The sequence below is a fragment of the Simochromis diagramma genome, unplaced genomic scaffold (assembly GCF_900408965.1).
Source record: "Simochromis diagramma unplaced genomic scaffold, fSimDia1.1 OVJJ01000449.1, whole genome shotgun sequence".
NCBI classification, from domain to species: Eukaryota; Metazoa; Chordata; class Actinopteri; order Cichliformes; family Cichlidae; genus Simochromis; species Simochromis diagramma.
Window position 1 is genome coordinate 448,550 of NW_024387274.1, and position 23,429 is coordinate 471,978.

The window sequence follows — 23,429 nt, forward strand, 5'->3', positions numbered from 1 at the left end:
ATGATTATTGGTAATTTTTTCTCTAATGATAAAAATTTTATTTGTGAAGAAGTTCATGAAGTCATTACTAGTTAATGTTAAAGGGATGGTTGGCTCAAAAGAGCTCTTACTGTTTGTCAGCCTGGCTACAGTGCTGAAGAGAAACCTGGGGTTGTTCTTATTTTCTTCAATCAGTGATGAATAGTAAGATGTTCTGGCTTTGCGGAGGGTTTTCTTATAAAGGAGCAAACTATTTCTCCAGGCTAAATGATGATCCTCTAAATTTGTGACACGCCATTTCCTCTCCAGATTACGAGTCATCTGCTTTAGGGTATGTGCAGCCTTGACTCACTCTGGTTTTCACTGCAAAGGGGTTGGTCGGTCAGTTTTCTATTGTGGATGATCTGGCAGGACGAGTCTTCATAAAGCTGTTGGATGATGAGCTTCTACAGAATTCCGTAGTGCTGCATCAGTTTCCACATGGTCTCCCTGTCAACGCTGTCGAAGGTTTTTTCAAAGTCGACGAAGATTGTGTACAAGGGAGACTGCCATTCAATAGACTGCTCGATGATGATGCGCAGAGTGGCGATGTGGTCTGTACATGATCTATCTTGTCTAAATCCTGCCTGCTCTGATCTCAGTCTCTTGTCCAATGCCTCCTTCAGTCTCTCTAAGATGATTCTGGTCAACACCTTGCTTGGTATGGACAGCAGCATAATTCCTCGCCAGTTGCCACACTGGGATAGGTCGCCTTTCTTGGGGAGCTTCACCAGGTACCCACACTGCTTCATTAGTCTGCACCAATTCAAAAGTAACAAGTTAAACAGAATGTGAACTTAGTCAGAAATGGAAAAATGTGTGAAATAAAACAGCTACATGTTCAGCTCCCATCTCCTCACAAAGTGGTGTAACAGTCACGCTTTAAGGGGTCTTTTTTTAATGAAATTCACCATGATGGCAACAACGTCAGTTAACAGTGTTGAGTTCAGGGTTAATCTGCCTCAATGTGTATGCAGTGCGTCCATTGCACATTTGGTGAGACTCTCTTGAGAAGTGCCTGCAACCCCTTCTTTCTCTACCATAGTTTGTGCACCATCCGTACAAATTCTTACACAATTCTCCCATTTAAGGCCATGTTCTGTAAGATAACAGTCAAGAAACATAAAGAGCTCATCAGCATCGCTCTTCTTGGGACACGTACAAAACAACAAAACGTCACACAGAGACTCTGACATGAAGAAGCACACATAAGCAATTAACAACAGTCTTTATTGCTGTCCACAGCCCGTCAATTAGTTATTTTTCAATGTCACTTGAAATATCACATATCCAGCTTGCAACTGCATCATTGGAGAGAGGTAAGGCCTTTATTTTGCAGCACTTGTCTAATTGAGCGTAGTTGACACCATATCTAAAGCTGCGGGGAGTATTAGCTCCTCAGCTATCGTGTGTGGTTTCTTGCTCTGAGCAATTCTGTATGCAAAAATTTTGTGTTATTTATCATGCTCTTGTTACACCCCGGCCTAGGCAACCGGCGTGCAACACAGGAAAAATAAAGTAAGGAAAAAATGCCCCCACGCTTACTGCTCTTAAGGAGGGCGAACCAACAAAAAAGACTACTACGGATCTCCACAAAAAAAAATCCCAAAACGAAAGGATCGACAGCTATTTACATCAAAGCAAAATAAGACATTTATTTACATCAAAACACCAAACTATTTACAACCGGGGGGAAGATCGCGAACCTGACAAACTGAAACACAGGGCTTAAATACATAGAGGGAGCCATCAGGGAATGGACAACAGGAGGGAAACACAGCTGGGGCAAATCAGAACTGACGAGACAAGGAAGCGTAAACTGAACACACTGAGATAAGACAGACTTTCAAAGTAAAGCAGGAAACACATAACAGTCACGCCTAAAACAAAACACTGACAACACCGAATCGTAACACTCTTATGTGAAGTGTCTGATGTATTTTTGTCTCATAGGCGATCAAGGTGCGCTTTTCCTCAATGATGGACAATAAAGAAGCTCTCCTGGCTGCAGTCACTTTGCCTAAATTTAAGTTACGCTGGATCAGAGAAGAAGAGAAAAAAGACATGGTTAGGGCAATGCTTACTACAGAGGGTTGTCTCTTGAAGACCAACAACCTGCTCAAGATCACAAGAACCCTGCAGACTCCACTGATGACTTTTTTTCATTTGAGGAGGACAACTGTACCTACTCTGCTGAAACAGAGGTGATGGAATATTTGAAATCTGCTGGGTCTGAGCTGGGTGTTCTTAGCCAGTTTCCCGGGATTAAGACCATTTCACTGAGGTACAACACAGCCACACCATCAAGCGCACCAGTCGAAAGGCTTTTTAGCCTCAGCAATCTTGTGCTTACACCCAGAAGGAACAGACTGTCAAGTGAACGCTTTGAGAGACTTACATTAATGAGATACAACAACTTTTTCAAAAACAAGACAGCTAAGTAGTACAACAAGGTTTTTGGAAAACATGAGTGCATACAGCATGCAGGAAATATGGTGCTCATTGGTTTGAGAAAGTTTCAGAGGAATTCTGTTTGTTAACCAAAGGTCAGAGTTAACTTCACTTTGTTGAAACACACGACATGATTACATACATTATGTATGAATATGTTACTCATTGCTTTGAAAATGTAAAAATTTTAATGTTTACAGCGTGATACATGTCATGTTTAACATTTCTTAGGTTAAGCTTTTTTGTTATTCAGATATGTTGCAGAAAAATATTTTTGTTATTCAGGAATTGTGTTTCTTAGCCAAAGAAAGTTACATTTCTTACTAAAAAATGTAATTATTAAAGAATTTTTTTATAGAATGTAATAATGTTCTGTCCTTATTGTGCGTCCCTTTGCCCAACTTGACAGACAGCTAACGGTTTCAATGAACATTGGAGGCGGAAGTAAGTTTAAGGCTTTTTACTTCGTCAGTAGTTCAATGATTGACATTCTTTTCTTCCCGTAAAACTAAAAACAAACACAAAGTAAATGTCACAAGATGTCTTTTCCTCTTTACACACACTTCTAGGGTATGAACTATACTGTTATATAGTATGTGTAATCAACAGCGACTCAGTATTGATCACAATACAACTTAGCGAGTTTAGCTTCCTCAAAGATAAACATAGCACATGAAATAACTGGTTTCTAAACAAATCTATGTAATAGAAATGCACCAAATAAACTTGTAAACATGTTATACATTAATACTCACAAGCAATAACTCTCCAAGGCAGAAACGTTTTAAAGAGCAACAACATATCCTGCAGGCTAACAAGCGACCAGCTTCCTGTTTCCTCTACCCACAGGAACACAGAAAAACCCCACCAAAATAAAAGCAGGTGAGAATTCCCATTATGACCAGCAGAGGGTGCTGAAGAGAAAGAACCTATGCATGCCATAACACTCCCCGTCTGGTATTGTAAAATACCATTATGAACCAACTGAAACATCATAAACTGCAAGATTTTACAGATTATATCTGAATACAATGTTTACCATCATGACACACATACTTCTCAGTCTTTTGGGGACATCAATAACACTGTCTCTGACACAGGTCTCAGGTAAGTATTAATAGTTCCATTTCTCGAGACCCTCACTTCAATCTTCCTGACCCTGCCATCCTTATCCGGGAAGATCTGGTTGACAAGTCCCATTGGCCATTCATTGCGCCTCGCTTGTGCATCTTTGATGAGCACCAAATCTCCCACCTTGAGGTTTGCATGGTTACGTTGCCACTTGTTCCGGCTTTGCAGTGTCCCTAAGTACTCCCGTCTCCATCTGGTCCAAAATGTGTTTGCAAGGTGTTGAACTTGCCTCCACTGCTGTCGATGGAGATCCTTCTCAATAAAACTTCCCGGAGGGGGAAGAGGAGTGCACACCTTCTGAGTGAGAAGCATGGAAGGTGTCAACAGGAAGGGTGTGTCAGGATCTGTTGTAATAGGAGACAAAGGTCTAGCATTAATGATGGCTGTTACCTCTGCCATTAGAGTAGAAAGCACCTCATGCGTCAAGTGAGAGTGCGGGGTTTGGAGAAGCATTGCATCCAGGATACGTCGGGACAATCCTATCATACGTTCCCAGCTTCCTCCCATATGAGAAGAGTGAGGTGGATTAAAGACCCAGGTGCATCCCTCTTCTCCCAGGTATGTTTTAATGCTTGACACGTCGGGGTCTGTCAGTGTGAAACCTAGCTCCCGGCAAGCACCAACGAAATTAGTCCCACAATCGGATCGAATCTGCTTAACAGGCCCTCTCAAACTGAAGAATCGACGCAGGGAATTGATGAAACTTGATGCGTCCATCGACTCAATCAGTTCAATGTGCACAGCACGTGTGCTAAGACACGTAAAAAGAACAGCCCACCTTCTGCTATTTGCCTGGCCTCCTCTTGTGCGCCTTGTGACCACAGACCAAGGGCCAAATACATCCAAACCCACGAAGGTGAAAGGAGGTTCGGTGCTGATACGATCAGAAGGCAGATCTGCCATTCTTTGCTCAGTTGCTTTCTTCCTAAGTCTGTTGCAGGTGATACAGTTGTGGATAATCTGTTTGATTAGCCTCCTTGCTCCTGTAATCCAATATCCAGCAGTACGGACTGCACCTTCTGTGAACACCCGTCCCTGATGCATTACTCGCTGGTGATGGTGTTCTACTATCAACTTGGCAACATGGCTACCACCTGGAATAATGAGAGGATGTTTCTCCTTGTAGTCGATGTTGGCGTGTTTGAGCTTTCCACCTATCCTCAAGAGTCCTTCATCATCACAGTAGGGACTGAGTTTTTGTAAAGAGCTGTGTTTTGGTATGTCTTTACCATTAGCAATACAGGCAAGTTCCTCCTCAAACATTTCCTTCTGCACACTTTTGATGACGACAATCTCAGCCTTTGTCAGTTCCTCTGCTGTGCGAGACTGTTTGCAATGATGCCATGAACTGCAAGAGGGACCTTCATCTTTGCTCTTGAAGACCTTTGCAATATGAATGAGCAAGCTAAGGGCCTTGAGGAGTTTCTTCAAAGAGGAAAAACGTCTGAACCTTTGCGATCCAAGCAGAGACCCATCATTACTCGTGTGAGTGACAAAGCTGCGTATTTCATCATCCAACTCGGGATCCACAAGGTCATAGGTTTCAGCTTCTCTTGTAACACTAGCTTGTAACAAGAAGGCAGGTCCTTTAAGCCAGGCACTGTCACCAAGCATGGCGGCAGGCACCAAGCGTGTGCCTATGTCAGCAGGGTTAGAGCTCGTAGGGACATAGTGCCATTGTTTTGGTTCTGAAATCCTCCTGATTCGCTGCACCCTGTTGCCAACATATACATAGAACCTCTTCGTCTGGTTGCTTATATAGCCTAAAACCACACGACTGTCTGTGTAGAATTCAACTGCCTCAAGATTTAGGTCCAGTTCACTTGTGATGACTTCAGCAAGCTCTGCAGCTAAAACAGCAGCTCTCAATTCCAGTCTTGGAATTGTATGAGCAGATTGTGGGGCCAATTTTGCTTTCCCTAGAACGAAGCCCACCTGATGGTTCTGATTTTCGCCAGTGGTCTTTAGGAAAGCAACTGCTGCAATGGCTTTAGTGGAGGCATCTGAAAAGATGTGTAACTCTTTTCTGATTGCTGTTGACATCGTAGCAGAAGCGTAGGTCCTTGGAATATGTACATTCTTGAGATCGACAAGAGATTCTTTCCATGTATCCCACTCGGCCTCCCTTTCTCTAGGCAGTGGAGTGTCCCTGTCTAGGGCCTCACTTGAAAGTTCTCTCAGCAGCATCTTTCCCTGGATTGTAACCGGTGAAGCAAATCCTAAGGGATCAAAAAGACCATTGATTGTAGCTAAGACACCTCTCTTTGTAAAGGGTTTCACTGTCTCTGCTACTCGAAAGGTAAAGGCGTCTTTCTTTAGGTCCCATATCAGACCAAGACTTCGCTGTGTAGGTGTCACATCAGTCTCCAGATTTAGCTCTTTAAGCCCCTTTGCACGGTCATCTGGAGAAAACGCATCAAGAACCTCAGAGCTGTTTGATGCGATTTTATGCAGGCGAAGGTTAGATGTGGCAAGCATTTCCTGTGCTCTCTTCATTAGATCAATAGCTTCACTGGCTGTGGGCCTTGACATAAGCGCATCATCAACGTAGAACTCCCTCTCAATGAAGCGTCGTGCATCTGATCCGAATTCCTCTTCACCATGAGCTGCTGCACATCGAAGGCCGTATATAGCTACGGATGGTGAGGGGCTGTTGCCAAACACGTGAACCTTCATTTGATACTCACAGATGTCATTGGCAGGATTGTTGTCTTCATGCCAGAGGAAGCGCAAATAGTTTCGATGGTCCTCTCTTACAATGAAACTGTGAAACATCTGTTCAATGTCAGCGGTTACTGCAACAGTTTCACGTCTGAACCTCAACAATACTCCCAATAAGCTATTATTGAGGTCAGGTCCAGAGAGGAGAACATCATTGAGAGAGACGCCATGGCACTTTGCACTTGAGTCAAACACAACCCTGATCTGATCCGGCTTCTGAGGATGGTACACCCCAAACGTAGGTAAGTACCAGCACTCCTTGTCCACCTCAAGTGGAGGAGCCAGTTCAGCATGGTCACGATCAAATATGTTCTGCATGAAAGCAAAGAAATGCCTCTTCATTTCAGGCCTTTTTTCAAGGGTGCGCTGAAGAGAGGATAAGCGTTTGACGGCCTGGTCGCGATTGTTGGGCAGCCACTGGCGAGGTCCCTTAAATGGAAGTGGAGCCACCCAGCTGTTACTGTCATCTATGAACATCTCTCTCTTCATGACCTCTAGGAACAGTTTGTCTTCAATAGAAAGGCCGATTTTGTTATCGTCCTCGGATGTATCAAAGATGGTGCTTCCAAGAGTGCATGCCTTAACTATAGGTGTTTCGGTGGTAGGGAAGGCTTTACGCTCAGACTTGGACCCATAATTCTCTTTGATATGAACCATATTTGGACATGGTCTGAAATAGGATGGGCGATTGTTCTCAAGCACATTAGTGTGATAGGCATCCACAGCTGCAGGCTTGTGAGCATCACCTAAACAGACATCACCAATGATGACCCATCCCAGGTCCAGTTTCTGTGCATATGGGGCATTGTGAGGACCGTTTCTATGCTGCCTCGCTTTGTGGACACTAAGTAGGTCACGTCCAAGTAAAAGGAGGATCTCAGCTTTGTGATCGAGTGGTGGGATGAGATGGGCTATTGGCCTTAGATGAGCATGTTCTGCTGCCACCTCGGGGGTAGGTATCTCAGCTCTGTTACTCGGAATGTTATTACATTCAATTATTGTTGGCAGCGTGACTGATGTGGCTCCATCTAGTGACTCGACTACAAAGCCTGTAGCTCTTCTACCCATCATTTCTGTTGTTCCCGCACATGTACGAAGTGTGAATGGAGACTCTGACCCCTCTATGCCATAAACATCAAAAAACTCTGACCTGGCAAGTGACCGATTACTCTGATCATCGAGCACGACATAAGCCTTTGTCACTCGCTCTGGCTGCGCTTTTGGGAAAACCTTTACCAAGCAGATCTTAGAACAGGATCTTCCTCTCTGAGCTTTTCCACATACTTCGGTACAAGTCGATGTTATAGCAGGCTGAGTTGTCTCTTCTGTGCCCTCCCCGCCATGACCAAAGAGAGTTGCAGGAGGTGGTCCTGGATGAAGGGCAGAGATATGATTCCTGCTTTCACATTCTGTACACTTGATTGTTGTGCTACAGTTCTTGGCCATGTGACTAGTGGAAGAACAGCATCTAAAACAGATACCATTGTCCTTGAGGAAGGTCTTACGCTCCTCAATGGGTTTATTGCGAAACCCTCTGCAGCGCTTGAGGGGATGTGGCTTTTTATGAATAGGGCACTGCCTTTCCACATCACAGGTTTGCTCTCTCACGCTGTCTTGGCCAGCTTTCCCCTGTGATATTTCCATCTTGTGAGCAGAGACCAAACCCTTATAGGTCTTCCTCACTGTAGTATCTGATCTAAAGTGGTCTGTTGTAGATGCTAAGAGCCTGAAGCCTGGATCATTGCGGGCTTGTGCCTCTCTGCAGACAAAGTCACAGAGAAAGGAAAATGGCGGAAAAATGACACTATGGTCAACTTTATACCTAAAACCCTGAGAGAGCCACTTTTCCTGGATATTGTGTGGTAACTTGTCCACAATTGGAGCGACACCACGTGCAGTGTCAAGATAGCTTAGCCCTGGGAGATAACCCTCTGATTTTGCTGCCTCAACCTCCTGCAGCAGGTCACTAAGCTCTCTCAGCTTAACAGGATCTTTGCTACTGACCTTTGGGAAGTTTGTAAGCCTGTCGAACAGTGTTTTTTCAATTATCTCTGGAGAGCCAAAACATTCCTCCAAGCGCTCCCAGGCTTTGTCCAGTCCAACTTCAGGACGACAGACATGCACCGTCTTTATTCTTTTCACATGCCGTGCTGAGTCGTGCCCTAGCCACTTAATAAGGAGGTCCAACTCTTCACTGGGGCTGAGTCTTAGTCCACTGATTGCATTCAGAAAGGAGGATTTCCACGCCCAGTAATTTTCAGGGCAGTCATCAAACTTTGTGAGACCAGCATTAATAAGATCCCTCCGTGCCAAGTACCTTGCTATATCACCCACCTGAGCACTGCCATCTGGTAGGAGTTGAGGTGTGACTCGATCAGGCGACCTTTCCCTTGTGCTCTCTGGTGGGTGCGGTGTTGAGTGGGGATAAATACCAGACTTTGGTTCCTGAGATAGCTGTGATGTTGGAATGGCTTTGTTTCTCATTTTGAACAAGTGAGATTCAACATAGGGAGTACCAAAGCTTTGCCTGGGTTAAATCGTGGGCTTCAGCTCATGAACAGTTGACTCTCTATGCTCTTCCTCTGGTTTAGCACTCTCGGTTGGCTGTAGATGCTGCTCCACATACTGCCGTGTCCTTTCAGCAGTCTCTTCAAAGGCTGGTTTCCTTTCAGTTTTGACAGACTCCTCTGCTGCAACCTCAAGGATGCTGGCTTCAGCCATAGCTGCTGCTACCTCCTTTTCATACTGTAAAGTGTTCAATTTGGCTTCTATGCGAGCCTTTTCAATCATCATTTCTGACTCTATTTTGGCATAATCGGCTCGTGCGCGAGCTGCCTCCAGTTTAGCACGAGCTGCAGCAGCAGCTCGACTGGCTGATGATCCACTCGATGCTATAGAGGCCACTGACCTGGTCTCTAGAGCCGACAGCTGCGTTATTTCTTTTGTGGCTTGTGTGTCCTCCATCCCACAATGCTGCTGTGTGGCAAGCGTAAGCAGTAGTAGAGATGAGACGTGCTGGCAGACGAAGTTGCTGTCTTTGATTATCTCTGCTCGCTGAGAAGCTGCTTTTTTACTGTTCTGTCCTTATTGTGCGTCCCTTTGCCCAACTTGACAGACAGCTAACGGTTTCAATGAACATTGGAGGCGGAAGTAAGTTTAAGGCTTTTTACTTCGTCAGTAGTTCAATGATTGACATCCTTTTCTTCCCGTAAAACTAAAAACAAACACAAAGTAAATGTCACAAGATGTCTTTTCCTCTTTACACACACTTCTAGGGTATGAACTATACTGTTATATAGTATGTGTAATCAACAGCGACTCAGTATTGATCACAATACAACTTAGCGAGTTTAGCTTCCTTAAAGATAAACATAGCACATGAAATAACTGGTTTCTAAACAAATCTATGTAATAGAAATGCACCAAATAAACTTGTAAACATGTTATACATTAATACTCACAAGCAATAACTCTCCAAGGCAGAAACGTTTTAAAGAGCAACAACATATCCTGCAGGCTAACAAGCGACCAGCTTCCTGTTTCCTCTACCCACAGGAACACAGAAAAACCCCACCAAAATAAAAGCAGGTGAGAATTCCCATTATGACCAGCAGAGGGTGCTGAAGAGAAAGAACCTATGCATGCCATAACAAATAAAGATGATTCAGAAAGCTAAAAGGCTAAACTATTTCATGTTGACTCGTATGTTTTTTTTTTAATTATTTATTATTTAAAGAGTTTAATTTCTATTGTTTGTCCACTCAAGGTTTATAGGGATTTTAAAAAGTATTTAGTTAAATTACTTATTGAGTAATTAAGTTACTTTTCAGACACAGTAATTAGATAAGTATTTTAAATACAATATTGATTAAGTAATTAGTAATTAATTACTTTTTTTAAGTAACTTACCCAACACTGATTATGATGTCTGTTTTAATAAAGAAAAAAAAGCAAATATTTCAGAATAGCACGGTGTCTATAGTTTGAAAACTTAGCAGTCTATCCTAGCTACCACTGTGAACTCCGTCAGCTAACTTTGTGAATTGGCTGCGTTAGCCTATTAGCTGTTAGCTTATTAACAGTTAGCTAATGGTACCACTGAATGAGAATTGCTGACCATCTAAAATGGCTTGGGGAAAAAAAAGAGAAAAATTTAAAGAAAATTAGAATACTTACCGTGATGCAAACAATGCTGGTCAACAGCGATTAATTCAGAGCTACCTTACTGCTGGTGTTTCTGGCTTTTCAGTCTTCAATCAAGTAAGACAATTAATTTAATTAGTAATTAAATAATTTAATTATTATAAAGATATCAAAGATAATTAAAAGAAAAAAACCAAATTAACAATTTTAATTAAAAATGTCCAGTTGATTGTTTTAAAAGCTTGTAGTTAAGGCAGATTTTTTAAAAGGCCCAATAAATTTATTTCAGTAAATTCATTATTTTCAAGTTAAATTGTTTTTTAAATGTTTCAAAAAGAAATAAAAGCAACAAAAAAAAATAACAAAGGAAAAAAAATAAAAATTATTAGTGAAAGAACCAGTGAGCAACTGATAACAGACAAGGACTCCATTGAGTTAGTAGGGTAGTTTTAAAAAAATAAGTTTACATTACTTAACTGATTTAAGTACTTCGAGCGTTTGGGTTTGCAGCTTAGATCTTCGTCATCATTTATATTAACCGTATGTTTGATAACGTGGCCTCTATCAGTATCAAGAGGAAATGGCTTTTCAGTAGATAAATTGGTAGTCATATGTGAGTGGCTCTTCAATGGGAGCTCTACAAAGACAGTTGTCAAATATCATGTAGACCTGTAACTCCTGGGGTATATTCTCCTGTATGTTGACATTAAAAAAAGTTAATTTCCTCATTGAATGTTGATTTTATCAGAAGGCACCAGCACATGTATACTAATCAAACCCAGGCTGACGTTACAGTTTAGTCTGCAAATGATCTCTTAAAGAGGTGAAGGAGCTCTAGGTGGGAGGGCGGTGGAGGTGACGGCATTGTGACAGCTTTTATTACTCATAAAAGTTTATCACCTAACAACGGAAATTATTGTTCTCGTCAGTCGTGTATTTATCATTTTGTGGGTCGTTATGATGGCCGTCAGATCATTTGGTCTATGTGACTTTGAGTTATATGTAGTGTCTCTAAGCACTGACCGTAAAGAAAATACATACACCTAATTAGTTAGATAGGCTATGCACAGTTTGTCAATTAAAAATACATTCATAAGAGACATCTCTTTTTGAATTCAGAATCCACATGTATGTCTTTTAAAAGAAGCTCATGAGTAAGATGAATACTAACACTCACGTCACATTCACCACCATCGATCACTAAAAACTCTATCATACACTTCTTTAAATTGAATAAATGTAACATACACATTTAAAGCTAGCAGTATGGAGGTGATGTCACCAAAACAAGTGTTCAGCAATGTGCTCACTTTTCCACTTCACAAACCACTAAACTCAGTTTGAGCAGAAGAAATGTTAGCTACAAACTTCACACTAAACATGGGCACTTTCTTTGTGTAAAACAAAATAAACTAGACTAGACTAAGAAAACCATCTTTCAGAGACATGTGTAAATCAAGTGTACAGGACATCAGTCTATGCCACATGTGTATTCATGATAACAGCAAGTACAAATGGTCATGATCTCAGCGAGTTATCATCTGTTTTCTAACCATGAGCCTTAGAGCTCTTAAATGGATTGCTGTTTTCAATAATCATCTTTAGAGAGACAATATATGAAAACCTCATTAAATCATATCCTCCTACAGGAATTCACATCAAAATACTTTTAGGCCTATTTGTGTAGTTCTGGCATGCAGTATGGTAATGCTTTTAATCTAGTGTTTCTTGACAAAGAGAGACCATTAAAGTACTTAATGTCATTAAAATTAAAGTGTGGTTTTTTGGGATACAGCATCTTTAGCCTCAAACTGGCAGTGTAATTTCTGCCACTATCACGATTATATCAAGCATATATAAACCACTTTAAGCCTTTCCATCACATTGCCAGACCAGCCTTTATCTTTTAGTAAAAAACAACCTGTTGCTGGTCAGAGTACACAGTATAGTATCACTTAATGCATGTGACACTTTTGTGCTTCATTTTGCTTTGCATCACATTTTGTAAAGCTGTCTTAAGCTGTCAGGTGTAATCTGGCTCTTTAGTTTTTGATAAAACAGAAATAATAAATTTCTATCTGTGAGATTTTCACTCCGGCTTGATGTTGTTTCATCAGTTCAACATCATTTCAAAGGTCCTAAAGTGTTAGCATTTTCCCTGTGTCAGGTCTCCTATGGTTATGGTTAATGGGTGCTGCACATTCAACCTGCTCCTGAACATGTACAGAGGTTCAGTGTAAGTTTGTTTCAACTGGGAGCATCACTTTAGCATTTTTTTTATTAGTGATGTGCTTTTTAACATATTCAACCTGTTTCCCAGATGCTAGTACACAGAATGAAGCTGTGTTGTAAAACACAAAAAAGCGCATCTACAATAAAATGGAGGATAATGTGTTATGATAATGTACTTTTCAAAAATTAATCGATGCTAAAGTGATACTCGCAGTACCAAACCTCTCATAGAATGTTACTAACAGAAGTATGGGAAAACTCCAGAATCCATTCTTGCTGACTTCTGGTGATATAGCAGTGTTTACATCAGAGGTCAGGGTTTATATCAGGGAGCTAGATCACTGAAACTCCCCTTTCTATCAGTGTAAAGGAGCTGAACAACATTTAATCCCTGATAAATCCTGTCTGATTCTGCCCCCAGGGCTTGTGTTTTGAAACCCCTGGTTTACAGGTAAGGAGAATAAATGGACACACACATTTATACAGTGATTTTAATAAGTCAGTGAGTAAGCACTCAGAAATGTTAATGTGTGTTAATACCTATGTTCATGTAACGATGTGTTTTACTGTTATCGTAGTGCTAGCCTAAAGTTACTGCACAAAGGTAATAGAGTGGTTACTATTTCAATGATGATATGACACAAATTTTAGCTTCTGTCATCGCTCATTGAGTTACTAGTTATTTAGGTTACTGCTGTAACTAGTAGTGCAGCAGCCACAGATTTCCAATAACAGTCCCAATTAGCTTCAATGCATCAATTTTTAATATCTGCAAATACCAGTGATTCATTTCAACTGAATCATGTTTATATTGACCCAGCGTTAGGGTAAAAGTAAAATAAAATTCCAGCTGTCTGAATAAAGTCTGGCCTCTGATCCTGCATGAGAAGTGTCTGGATACCCTTTGGACCCTCTTTTCTGTGGGCACACTTGGCGCCCCTAAGAGCAAACAAGCGTTAAAGTTACATTAACATTTATATTATCTACTTCCAGAGCCAGGGGAGCAGGCAGACTGTTACAGCAGCTCCTACTCAATACTGAGTGTCAATTTTTAATTTATTTTATTTTTTTGGACATACTGTGCATTTCTGTTTCTTCTGGTTTGCTTGTACACACACTGGAGTGGAGCTTTTTCTGAATCTGGACCACTTTGTTTTTGTTTTCTTTTTTATGGTCCTTGTACTCAGAGACCGTGTGAGCAGCCATGCTTCAGTTGTTTACACCAGAGATCAGCTGGTAGCTCTCCGTGCTGCATGTTTCCTTGGGTAGAAAGAGACGTGGGACTCACGTCTGTCACAGGGCGGCCCGGAGGCTGGCATGAGGGAAAGGACCCAAAAGCAGATTCAGTAAACTCAGCAATGACTTCACGGTAAGAAAAGAGGAGGGTATCTCCAAACACAGCATGCCCAGGCCCTTTTCTGATCTCTGGGAATTTGAATCATGTCTCTGCCACACCAAATACAATAAAATGCTGGACTTAATGTATGCCAAGACCAAGGAGGCATACAGTTCATCACCTCTAACTCCCCCTGGGGACTCAGATCACAACCTGCTTCATCCCCAGCCTATGTATACACCCCTTGTACGCAGAGAACCAGCTGTGACATGCAAAGTGAAGAGATGGTCTGAAGAGACTGAAGAAGCTCCGAGGGACTGCTTCAGCTCCACTGTGTGGAAAGAGCTTTGTGCTCCTCACGGGCAAGGACATTCACAGTATAACAGACTGCATCCATGGCTACATTAACTTCATTAACACTGTGCCCCTCTGCAGTAAGAAGCCCTGGATTAGCCATGAAAAAAGACTCTCCTCGAGGAGAAGAAGAGAGTCTTTAGATCAGGAAATAAGGAGGAGCCAAGAGCTCTGCAGAAGAAACCAAGAAGAAGATCGGGGACGGAACTAAAAAGATCTACAGGAAGAAGATGGAGGACCAACTGCTGCAGAACAACATCAGTGGGATTTTGAAGAGGCTTAAAAAGACTCCATCCTACAGGCCCCCTCCCTCACCATCATCCTGTCCCTTTCAACACGTGAGGTTGGAATGATCAAGGTGTGAAAGGGTGCAGGTCCAGATGGCATCAGCTCCAGGCTCCTGAGATGCTGCACAGATACATGTTCAACATGTTCAACATGGTCCTGAAGCTGGGGAAAGACCTCCTGTGTGGTACCTGTACCAAAGTCTACATATCCAAAGGACCTGCACAGCTACAGGCTGATGTCTGATGAAGACCCTCGAGAGGCTGGTCCTAAATCATCTCCGCTCCCTGTTGAGGTCTTCGTTGGATCCGTTGCAGTTCGCCTACCAGCCTGGCATCAGGGTGGATGATGACATCATCTACCTCCTGTACCAAGGTCTGACCCACCTGGAGAAGCCTGGAAGCACTGTGAGGATCATGTTCTTTGACTTCTCCAGTTCTTTAACACTATCCAGCCTGGACTTCTGAGGGACAAGCTAGAGCTGTTAGGAGTGCCTTGAGGCAACCATTGTTATGATTTGGCACTGTATAAATGACACAGGGCTATGGCTCTGACAGGCTGGAGTGCAGTACAGGGGCCCAGCAGGGAACTGTGCTCGTAGCTTTCCTGTTCACCCTAAACACTGCAGACTTACACAGGTGAGGACGACTCAGAGGACAAAGAGTGGATTCAGGACTTTGTGGACTGGTACCAGCAGAACCGTCTCATGATCTCCATCATCCTGGGAAAACCAAGAAGCTGGTGGTGGATTTCTGCTGGTGCAGACCCACCACACCAACACCAGTGAACATCAAGGCACCTGACACTGAGATAGTGAACTCTTATAAGCACCTCAGTGTTCACCTGAACATTAAGCTGGATTGGAGTCACAACACTGATGCTTTTTTTAAGAGAGGTCAGAGCAGACTCTACCTGCTGAAGAGACTGAGATATTTTAGAGTGCAGGGGCGCTCCTAACGACCTTATTTGACTCTGTGGTGGCGTCAGCCATCTTCTATGGTGTTTTATGTTGGAACACCAGCTTATCTACAGCTGAGAAAAAGTGATTCTATAAGCTCATCAGGAAGGCCAGCTCTGTTTTAGGATGCCTCCTCGACCCGGTGCAGGTGGTAGGAAAGAGAAGAACTCTGGCAATACATCACTCTTGGACAATGTCTCCCACCCCATGCACAAAGCTGTTGCAGACTGCTGGATCCTAGGTTCATAAAGGAGCGTTATCGCAGGTCCTTCCTCCCAGCAGCTGTTAGACTTTATAACCATCACTGCTCCCAACAAACACAATAAGTTGTTTACATCCCTGCTGTTGCACAGTTTTTCCAGTTTTCTGTAAATAGCTTGTCATTGTTGTTTTGAAGCACAAATATACAGCACTTTTTGTACATCTTTTTTTTAATGATCTCACTCAGCTCATTTCTTTGAATCTGAGTAGGTTATTTTTAATAAATGCACCGGGGGGGGGGGGGTTTTCTTATGTTGTAAAGTTGCCCTGCAGAGTCTATTATTTTTTTGTTTTTTATTTTTTCTTTACTTTTGTGTGAATCTGCATGCCCCATCTGTCTGTCACTTTGCTGCTGTAACACCTGAATTTCCTCACTAAAGAACAATAAAGGATGTTCTATTCTATTCTATTCTATTCTATTCTAGCAAAAGACTGCCAGACTCTTGGAAATACTGTAAATGATCAGTGACTTAGTTAACAATGATAATTAACAGTCCTCAACTTTAAACACTACCTCTCTGTCTGTGTGTCTATGCTGAACCATTTATAGTCAGTGTAGCACTGCCTACGCTATGGGAGCAACCAATATGATACCACAGATGCAGTGTTTGCTTTCAACAAACAATGCTCTACTGAACACACTTTGACAGATGATTGTTTTTCAGCTTCTTCTCTAGAATGTACTTAAAGGAAGGCAAGTGTTTGTCCTTTTGTGTCCTGGTTTGCCCTTAGGTACAGTGAATGATATTAAAGGCATTAAATGTTGTCATTTGGGGAAGACAAGAAGCAGAAGTACTTTCAAGAGGTTAAAAGCACCTTAACCCTGCAATCAGAGAACTCAGAGTTTGTTTTTTAAAAAAAGCATCTGAAACCGCTCAAGTTTAGAAAGAAGCTTTACATGCTAGGTGTTATAAATAACTAGTATTCAAATAGTTCAGTGGCTTTTATACCAACCCTGAGATAAATTGGCACCATGAGCAGGATGCACTGTGCCTTTGGCCTGTGGCAGCTGGGATAGCTTCCAACCCCCCAATGCGACCCTGAATTGAATAAGCAGAAGACAGATTCAGTTAAAGTCAATTAAATTTTATTTACTGTATATACTTTATTTACTGTATATATCACAACAACACAGAAGAAAGAAAGAAAAAAACAATAATCAGATGACCAAGCGCTATGACCAAGTGCTTATGTTAATAATAACTGTAAGCTGTAACACCTGCAAACTGTAACTTTAGGCAAAGCTAAAATGCCACTAAGTTGGACACCAAATCTTCTCAAAACATAATTTAAAATGAAGGCTATAAAAGCAGTTTTCTCTCTCATATGCACAATTTGTGCACAAAAACTCCCCACCCCCCACTTGCTCTCATACACACTCCAGCTCTTTGCACTCCCTACATCAGGGGCGTCACACTTAAATGAGCCGTGGGCCACTGCTGACACTGTCAACTCATGTGAGGGCCACTTTAGTGTTCAAGTAGTACAAAAAAAACCAAAAACAAACAAGAAAACACCCACAAATATTTCCAAAAATGTTGTCTTTTGTTTGTTTTTTTAAAATTTCAAATATTGTATAGCAAGACAAAACAGCAAATGTGAATGCAAATTATTTTTCTCACTCTTAGCTAACTGAAGCCTTTCATTGAACTACCAAATAAACACATTGGTCCTCTCTTTCTGACACATGGCAGCACTTCTGCTATCACTGTATTCATATTTAACAAAATAAAAATGCAGACATAAGTGTGCACGTTAGTTTTTGACTCTCTTACTGAACGAACACAGCCAATCCCTCAGCATGTTTGTACTCTATGCTCAGCAGCCTAAGCAGAGAAGCCCAGACCTCCCTCTCCCCAGCCACCTCCTCCAGCTTATCTGGGGGAACACCAAGGCGTTCCCAGGCCAGCCGAGAGATATAATCTCTCCAGCATGTCCTGGGTCTGCCCCGGGGCCTCCTCCCGGTGGGACATGCCTGGAACACCTCACCCAGGAGGCGCCCAGGGGGCATCCTTGTCAGATGCCCGAACCACCTCAGCTGGCTCCTTTCGATGTGGAGCAGCAGCTGCTCTACTCTGAGCCCCTCCCAGATGGCCAAACTTCTCACCCTATCTCTAAGGGAGAGGCCAGCCACCCTTCGGAGGAAGCTCATTTCTGCCGCTTGTATCCGCGATCTCGTTCTTTCGGTCACTACCCACAGCTCGTGGCCATAGGTGAGGGTAGGGACGTAGATCGACCGGTAAATTGAGAGCTTCGCTTTTACACTCAGCTCCCTCTTTACCACAACGGACCGGTGCAGCGTCCGCATTACTGCAGCTGCAGCCCCAATCCGTCTGTCGATCTCCGGCTCCCTTCTCCCATCACTTGCGAACAAGACCCCGAGATACTTGAACTCCTCCACTTGGGGCCGTAAAGCATACAGTTTATTGCATGCAATAGCTACTGTTTTATAAAATAAATCTGATTAGTAACATCGAATGTTGCTACTGTAGGTCGTTTAACACAGTGGGTTTTGAAGTTTGCCAATTCATGGTTTTCATCAGTTTTTGGTCTACTGTTGCATATTTTCAGGTACTTTGACACATTGGCATCTGCTGTGATGCTTACACCTATGACTAAGTCTTACAGGTGTTAGCTTTATTTTGACACCAAGATAGTTTACAGAGTTTAATTGCAGAGAAATAATCAATTCATTTTAACCTCCTAGGACCTGCCGTCCACGTATGTGGACATCACATTTTGGGACGTCTAGACCAAAATACTTAATTTTTCTCTACAAGGTCCTGATATTCACTTACGAGGACATTATACTGCCACTGTTCTATCAAAAGTTGAAACAAATGTCCTCATATGTGGATCTCATTTTTCTCATAAACAAAAATTAGTTTAAAAAAAAAAAAAAGGTAATTCTTTGTTTTTACACTCTTTAGGTCCCAATCAACCCAAATAGCAAAGAAAAATTAAAAATGAATGCCATGAAAGAGTTTGGGTCTTAGGAGGTTAAGCATGTCTTTTTTTTCAAGCAGAAAACCCATGGGTTTAAGAGGTTAACAAGAACATGCTGCTAAACATGTCCTTCCGGGTCTGATTGGGGATGAGACCTGAGAAAACTACAGTCTGGCATTGTTTTGACAATACCGATCGAGTTTAAATTTTTGTGACCTCCATATGACGTAACCAGATGTCATTACTGCTAATGTGAATTATTATTAGTTGCGATGTCATTGCTGAAGATCCTAGTGGTGTGGATTAGTGAGTCAATGTCTTGTTCAGTCCTGGCATACACCCTGATGTCATCCATGCAGAGGGGGTGGCTTATAATTGCACCATTTCCGTAGTCGGTATAGGTAGGCAGTCTTGTTAATGATCTGCCTGACGGGGTTAAGGTCTATGTAGAATTTTCATTTTACAAAATCGACATTTATCCTTTGATAGCATACTGATGGTATCTGAGATTAACAACCACTTTCATTAGGTAGGTAACTCACCAGTTTTATTAAACCATCGTTTTGTGCACACTGTATTTGCTTAGCGCCCTCGTCTTGGGTCCACTTACTCTGCTTATCCATCACGAGTTTGTCCATCTATATCTACAAGTCCCACAGTATCTTAGCTCAGGCATTCTCAACCCTGGAGGGCTTATCCCATTTTGACATCAGCACTTCATCAACACAGATGATGTGCTAGTCATCATCTGTGACTAGCACAGATGTTCCTGCACACTACGCCAGCCACTTGGTTAAGGCGTCCCATGTATGCCCTGTCTGCTGCATCTTGCACCCTGTCTCTATTGATTTTGTGGTTACAGCTCATTCCTGGTGGCCATGATTGGTGCCTATGTGCTGTCTATCAGTCCAGCTTTGTGCACCCATTGGTAGGATTTCTCGATGTAAGCCACTTCTTCTATCTGCCAGTGGTGCATACCGTGTTGGCGCCTGTGCTTCCATGATTGCTCTTCTTCTTTCTCAGGTTTCTGCTGTCTGAGGTATTCACTAAGGACATGATCAGTTGGGGCCATCTTCCCAATGTTCTCATGGATCTTTGTTTCATCCTCAATAGAGGTTCTGACACTCATTAGCCCCAGCCTCCTTCCTTGTGCTTAGCATACAGTCTTGGTATGCTTTGGTGTGATTTGGAGTGATGCACTCCATGCATGGTAGGGAACTTCCTTGTCTTGATGTCAGGGGCTTCCATCTCCTCCTTTGGCCAGCTTAGTATCCAGGCAGATCTTGTTCATCCCATTCACCTGACTCCTCAGGACTTCCCTTACCCTCTCCAGATAGTTGGTGGTTGCAGCTTTGCCTCTTCATAGTCCCATTTGCCTTTGGGGTTTCCAGTCACTTGTAGCTGTCCTCAATATCTGCAATGTTGCCTTCTGGCAGTGCAATCCCCCCACTTCTGACTACCTTCCCTCTCTTTGTTAACATCCAACTACACTCCTCTAGTCCGAATGACATTCCAAAGTCTTTGCTGTAGATCCTAGTAGTGTGGATCAGTGAGTTGATGTCTTGTTCACTCCTGGCATACAACTTGATGTCATCCATAGCCACTCTTGTTAATGATCTAGCTTCTCCATCATCAAATCCCGAAGTTGATGGGAACTTGTGGAACTGGCTTGAAGCTGGCCTCTAGTGTTGCTTGCCACATCTCCATTGGATTCCTGATTAAATGAAGGCTCTTAGGGTCTTGTACAGTTATGTGAGGCAATAATGATATTTGTGTGAGGCAGGCATTTAGATAAAAGCTAGGACAGGGGGGGGCAATCTCAGTCCACGAGGGCCGGTGTCCCTGCAGGTTGTAGATGTGTCCTCGAACCAACACAGCTGATTTAAATGGCTAAATTAGCTCCTCAACATGTCCTGAAGTTCTCCAGAGGCCTGGTAACGAACTAATCATGTGATTCAGGTGTGTTGACCCAAGGTGAGATCTAGAACCTGCAGGGACACCGGCCCTCGTGGACTGAGATTGCCCACCCCTGAGCGAGGAGAATACAATATCAGTAGGTGATATTGAGAAATCCCCCCCAGTGGCTGGACAGAACTGGACTGAAAAACAGCCCAGAGGCACTAATCATGGCTCTAAGCAGAACATCCATATTTTCTACAAGATCCATACTGCAAAGCTCTTTACCTTAAAATATGAAGTCCCTTAAGGTGACTGTTTTTGTGATAAAGTCATCAACATTTCTTTCAATAAAAAAAATATTTTCAGTAAATAAATGTTTGGCCTTGAGTTTCATCGTTTTGTGTCTTTGATTTTCCATCTTGTTTTATTAAAGCTTATTTCTACATGTAATCTCAGCGGAATTTAATATATTTTTACTTTGAAAACAACTTAGAAGTACCTTTGACTGAATAGTTTGTTTCTGACACAACGTTTTTTTCTTTAAAAATTTCCAAAGCAAGACTCAAGGTTATGTGGTCTTTATAACATGACAGCGTTCAGGGATTTGTTCATTGAATATAAGTTTGACATGTTGACTATGCAGGAATAGCACGCTTCTAGGTTATACTGGCAATATTGTGTTATTGAAATTGGTAGTTACTGAAGGTGAAAAATTCTCCATTACACTTTTAATCCCACTGTGTCAGCAGTCGCCTACTTGTGTGAGGATCAGAGTGGTGGAAGAGAGTCTTGTAGCTGCAGATGCATTGATAGAACAGATGTAATTCAAACCACTGTACCCACCACCTATTGCTCTGCGTTCTTCTTACTCTTAGGGATATAAGGCAGTGTTTATTACACAATATCTTTGTGTAGGAAACTATAGGAGCCTTTATTGGGCTACCAAAACAGGTCACTGACACCTTCGTATAAAAGTCAAAATGTCTGTAAAATAAAGGAGTTAGTTGTAGCACTTAACATCAAGAAAACTATAATGATGCTATTTGATATAGATATGCATCCAGAAAGTATTCACATCATCCATATTTCGTGATTCTGCACACAATACCCCATGCTGACAGAGTGAAAAAGGTTTGCTGGAAATTCTTGTAAATTTATTAAACATAAAAACAAAAAATACGTAGACGAGTTTTCAAAGCCTTTGCCATAAAATTGAGCTCTGGTGCAGCCTGTTTTCACTGATCACCTGTCATCTTTTTCTACAACTTGATTGGAGTCCACATTTGGTAAATTCAGCTGACTGGATATGATTTGGTCCCATAGTTGACAGTGCATGTCATACAAATGTACAATGACTTATCTGCAGATCTCTGAGACAGAATTATATTGATGCACAGATCTGAGAAATGTACAGAAAATTTTCTGGTTTCAATGACTTTTTGTAAATGTTCACAAAATCACACATTGCACAAGTGTATTGGTAACCAAGTGTGAAAAAGAAATCTTCCCTGTAAAAGTTACATGTAACAGAATAATAACCAAACTAAATCCAATCTATCCCTTCATTATATCTAGACGTGTCTAGGTTGGGGTGTGACTTATCTAAAAATAGCTCAACATTGAGAAGCAGGTGAATGGGATTAATGAGCTTCTGAGAACAGAACATACTTATAATGTTCCTCACACCTCGGTATTCACCACTCATCCAACGTGTGAAACCTGCTGTGAGGACAATTAAAGTGTGGCCAGAGGGGACAGACGCAGTGCTCCAGGACAGATTTAAAAACACAGACTGGAATATGTTCACCCACACAGACCTGGACCAGTACGCCTCATCTGTACTGGATTACATCTCCGAAACCACAGACAGTGTCACCACCCAGAAACGGATCACCATGTACCCCAACCAGAAGCCTTGGATGAACCGGGATGTTCGTCTCCTCCTGAAGGCCCGCAACACCGCCTTTAGGTCAGGAGATGCACACGCCTACAGTACAGCCAGGGCTAATCTAAAGAAGGGCATCAAAAAAGCCAAACACCATTACAAAAAGAAGGTAGAAGAACACTTCTCCAACTCCAACCCCCGACGCATGTGGCAAGGACTCCAGACCATCACAGACTACAGGACCACCAAACCCTCCCCCGCATCCTCTGATGTCTCCTTCCTCAACGAGCTCAACAACTTTTATGCTCGTTTTGAGCGAGGGAACCCCACAACCACAACCAAAGCAGACATGACGCCAGACCACCAACCTCTGACTCTCTCCCCCACCGATGTAGGAGCGGTGCTGAGCAGGATCAATGTCCACAAGGCTGCAGGCCCTGATGGCATCCCCGGGCGTGTTCTCAGAGCGTGTTCTGGGGAGCTTGCAGGAGTGCTCACAGACATATTCAATCTGTCCTTGGCCCACGCTGTGGTACCGGCCTGCTTCAAATCCACCTCCATCGTCCCGATACCCAAAAACTCCAACCCATCTTGCCTCAATGATTACCGCCCAGTAGCACTCACCCCCATCATCACTAAGTGCTTAGAGCGACTGGTCCTAGCACACTTCAAATCCTGTCTCCCCCCCACCCTGGACCCCCACCAATTCGCATACCGCCAGAACAGGAGCACAGAGGATGCAGTCTCCATCGCACTGCACTCTGTCCTCTCACACCTGGACAACAACAACACCTACGCCAGAATGCTGT

General features: G+C 42.6%; 1 protein-coding gene across 1 annotated transcript; it reads right to left on the reverse strand.

Moving 5' to 3' along the window:
• Positions 1-4,255: 4,255 nt before the first annotated feature.
• LOC120715566 lies at positions 4,256-9,967 on the reverse strand. Its single transcript, XM_040002596.1, has 3 exons — positions 9,783-9,967; positions 4,393-9,535; positions 4,256-4,273 (listed from the first exon to the last, which is right to left on the reverse strand). The coding sequence occupies exons 2-3, from the start codon at positions 8,803-8,805 to the stop codon at positions 4,256-4,258; spliced, it is 4,431 nt and encodes a 1,476-aa protein (XP_039858530.1). The 5' UTR covers positions 8,806-9,535; positions 9,783-9,967.
• Between the last annotated feature and the right edge of the window lie 13,462 nt (positions 9,968-23,429).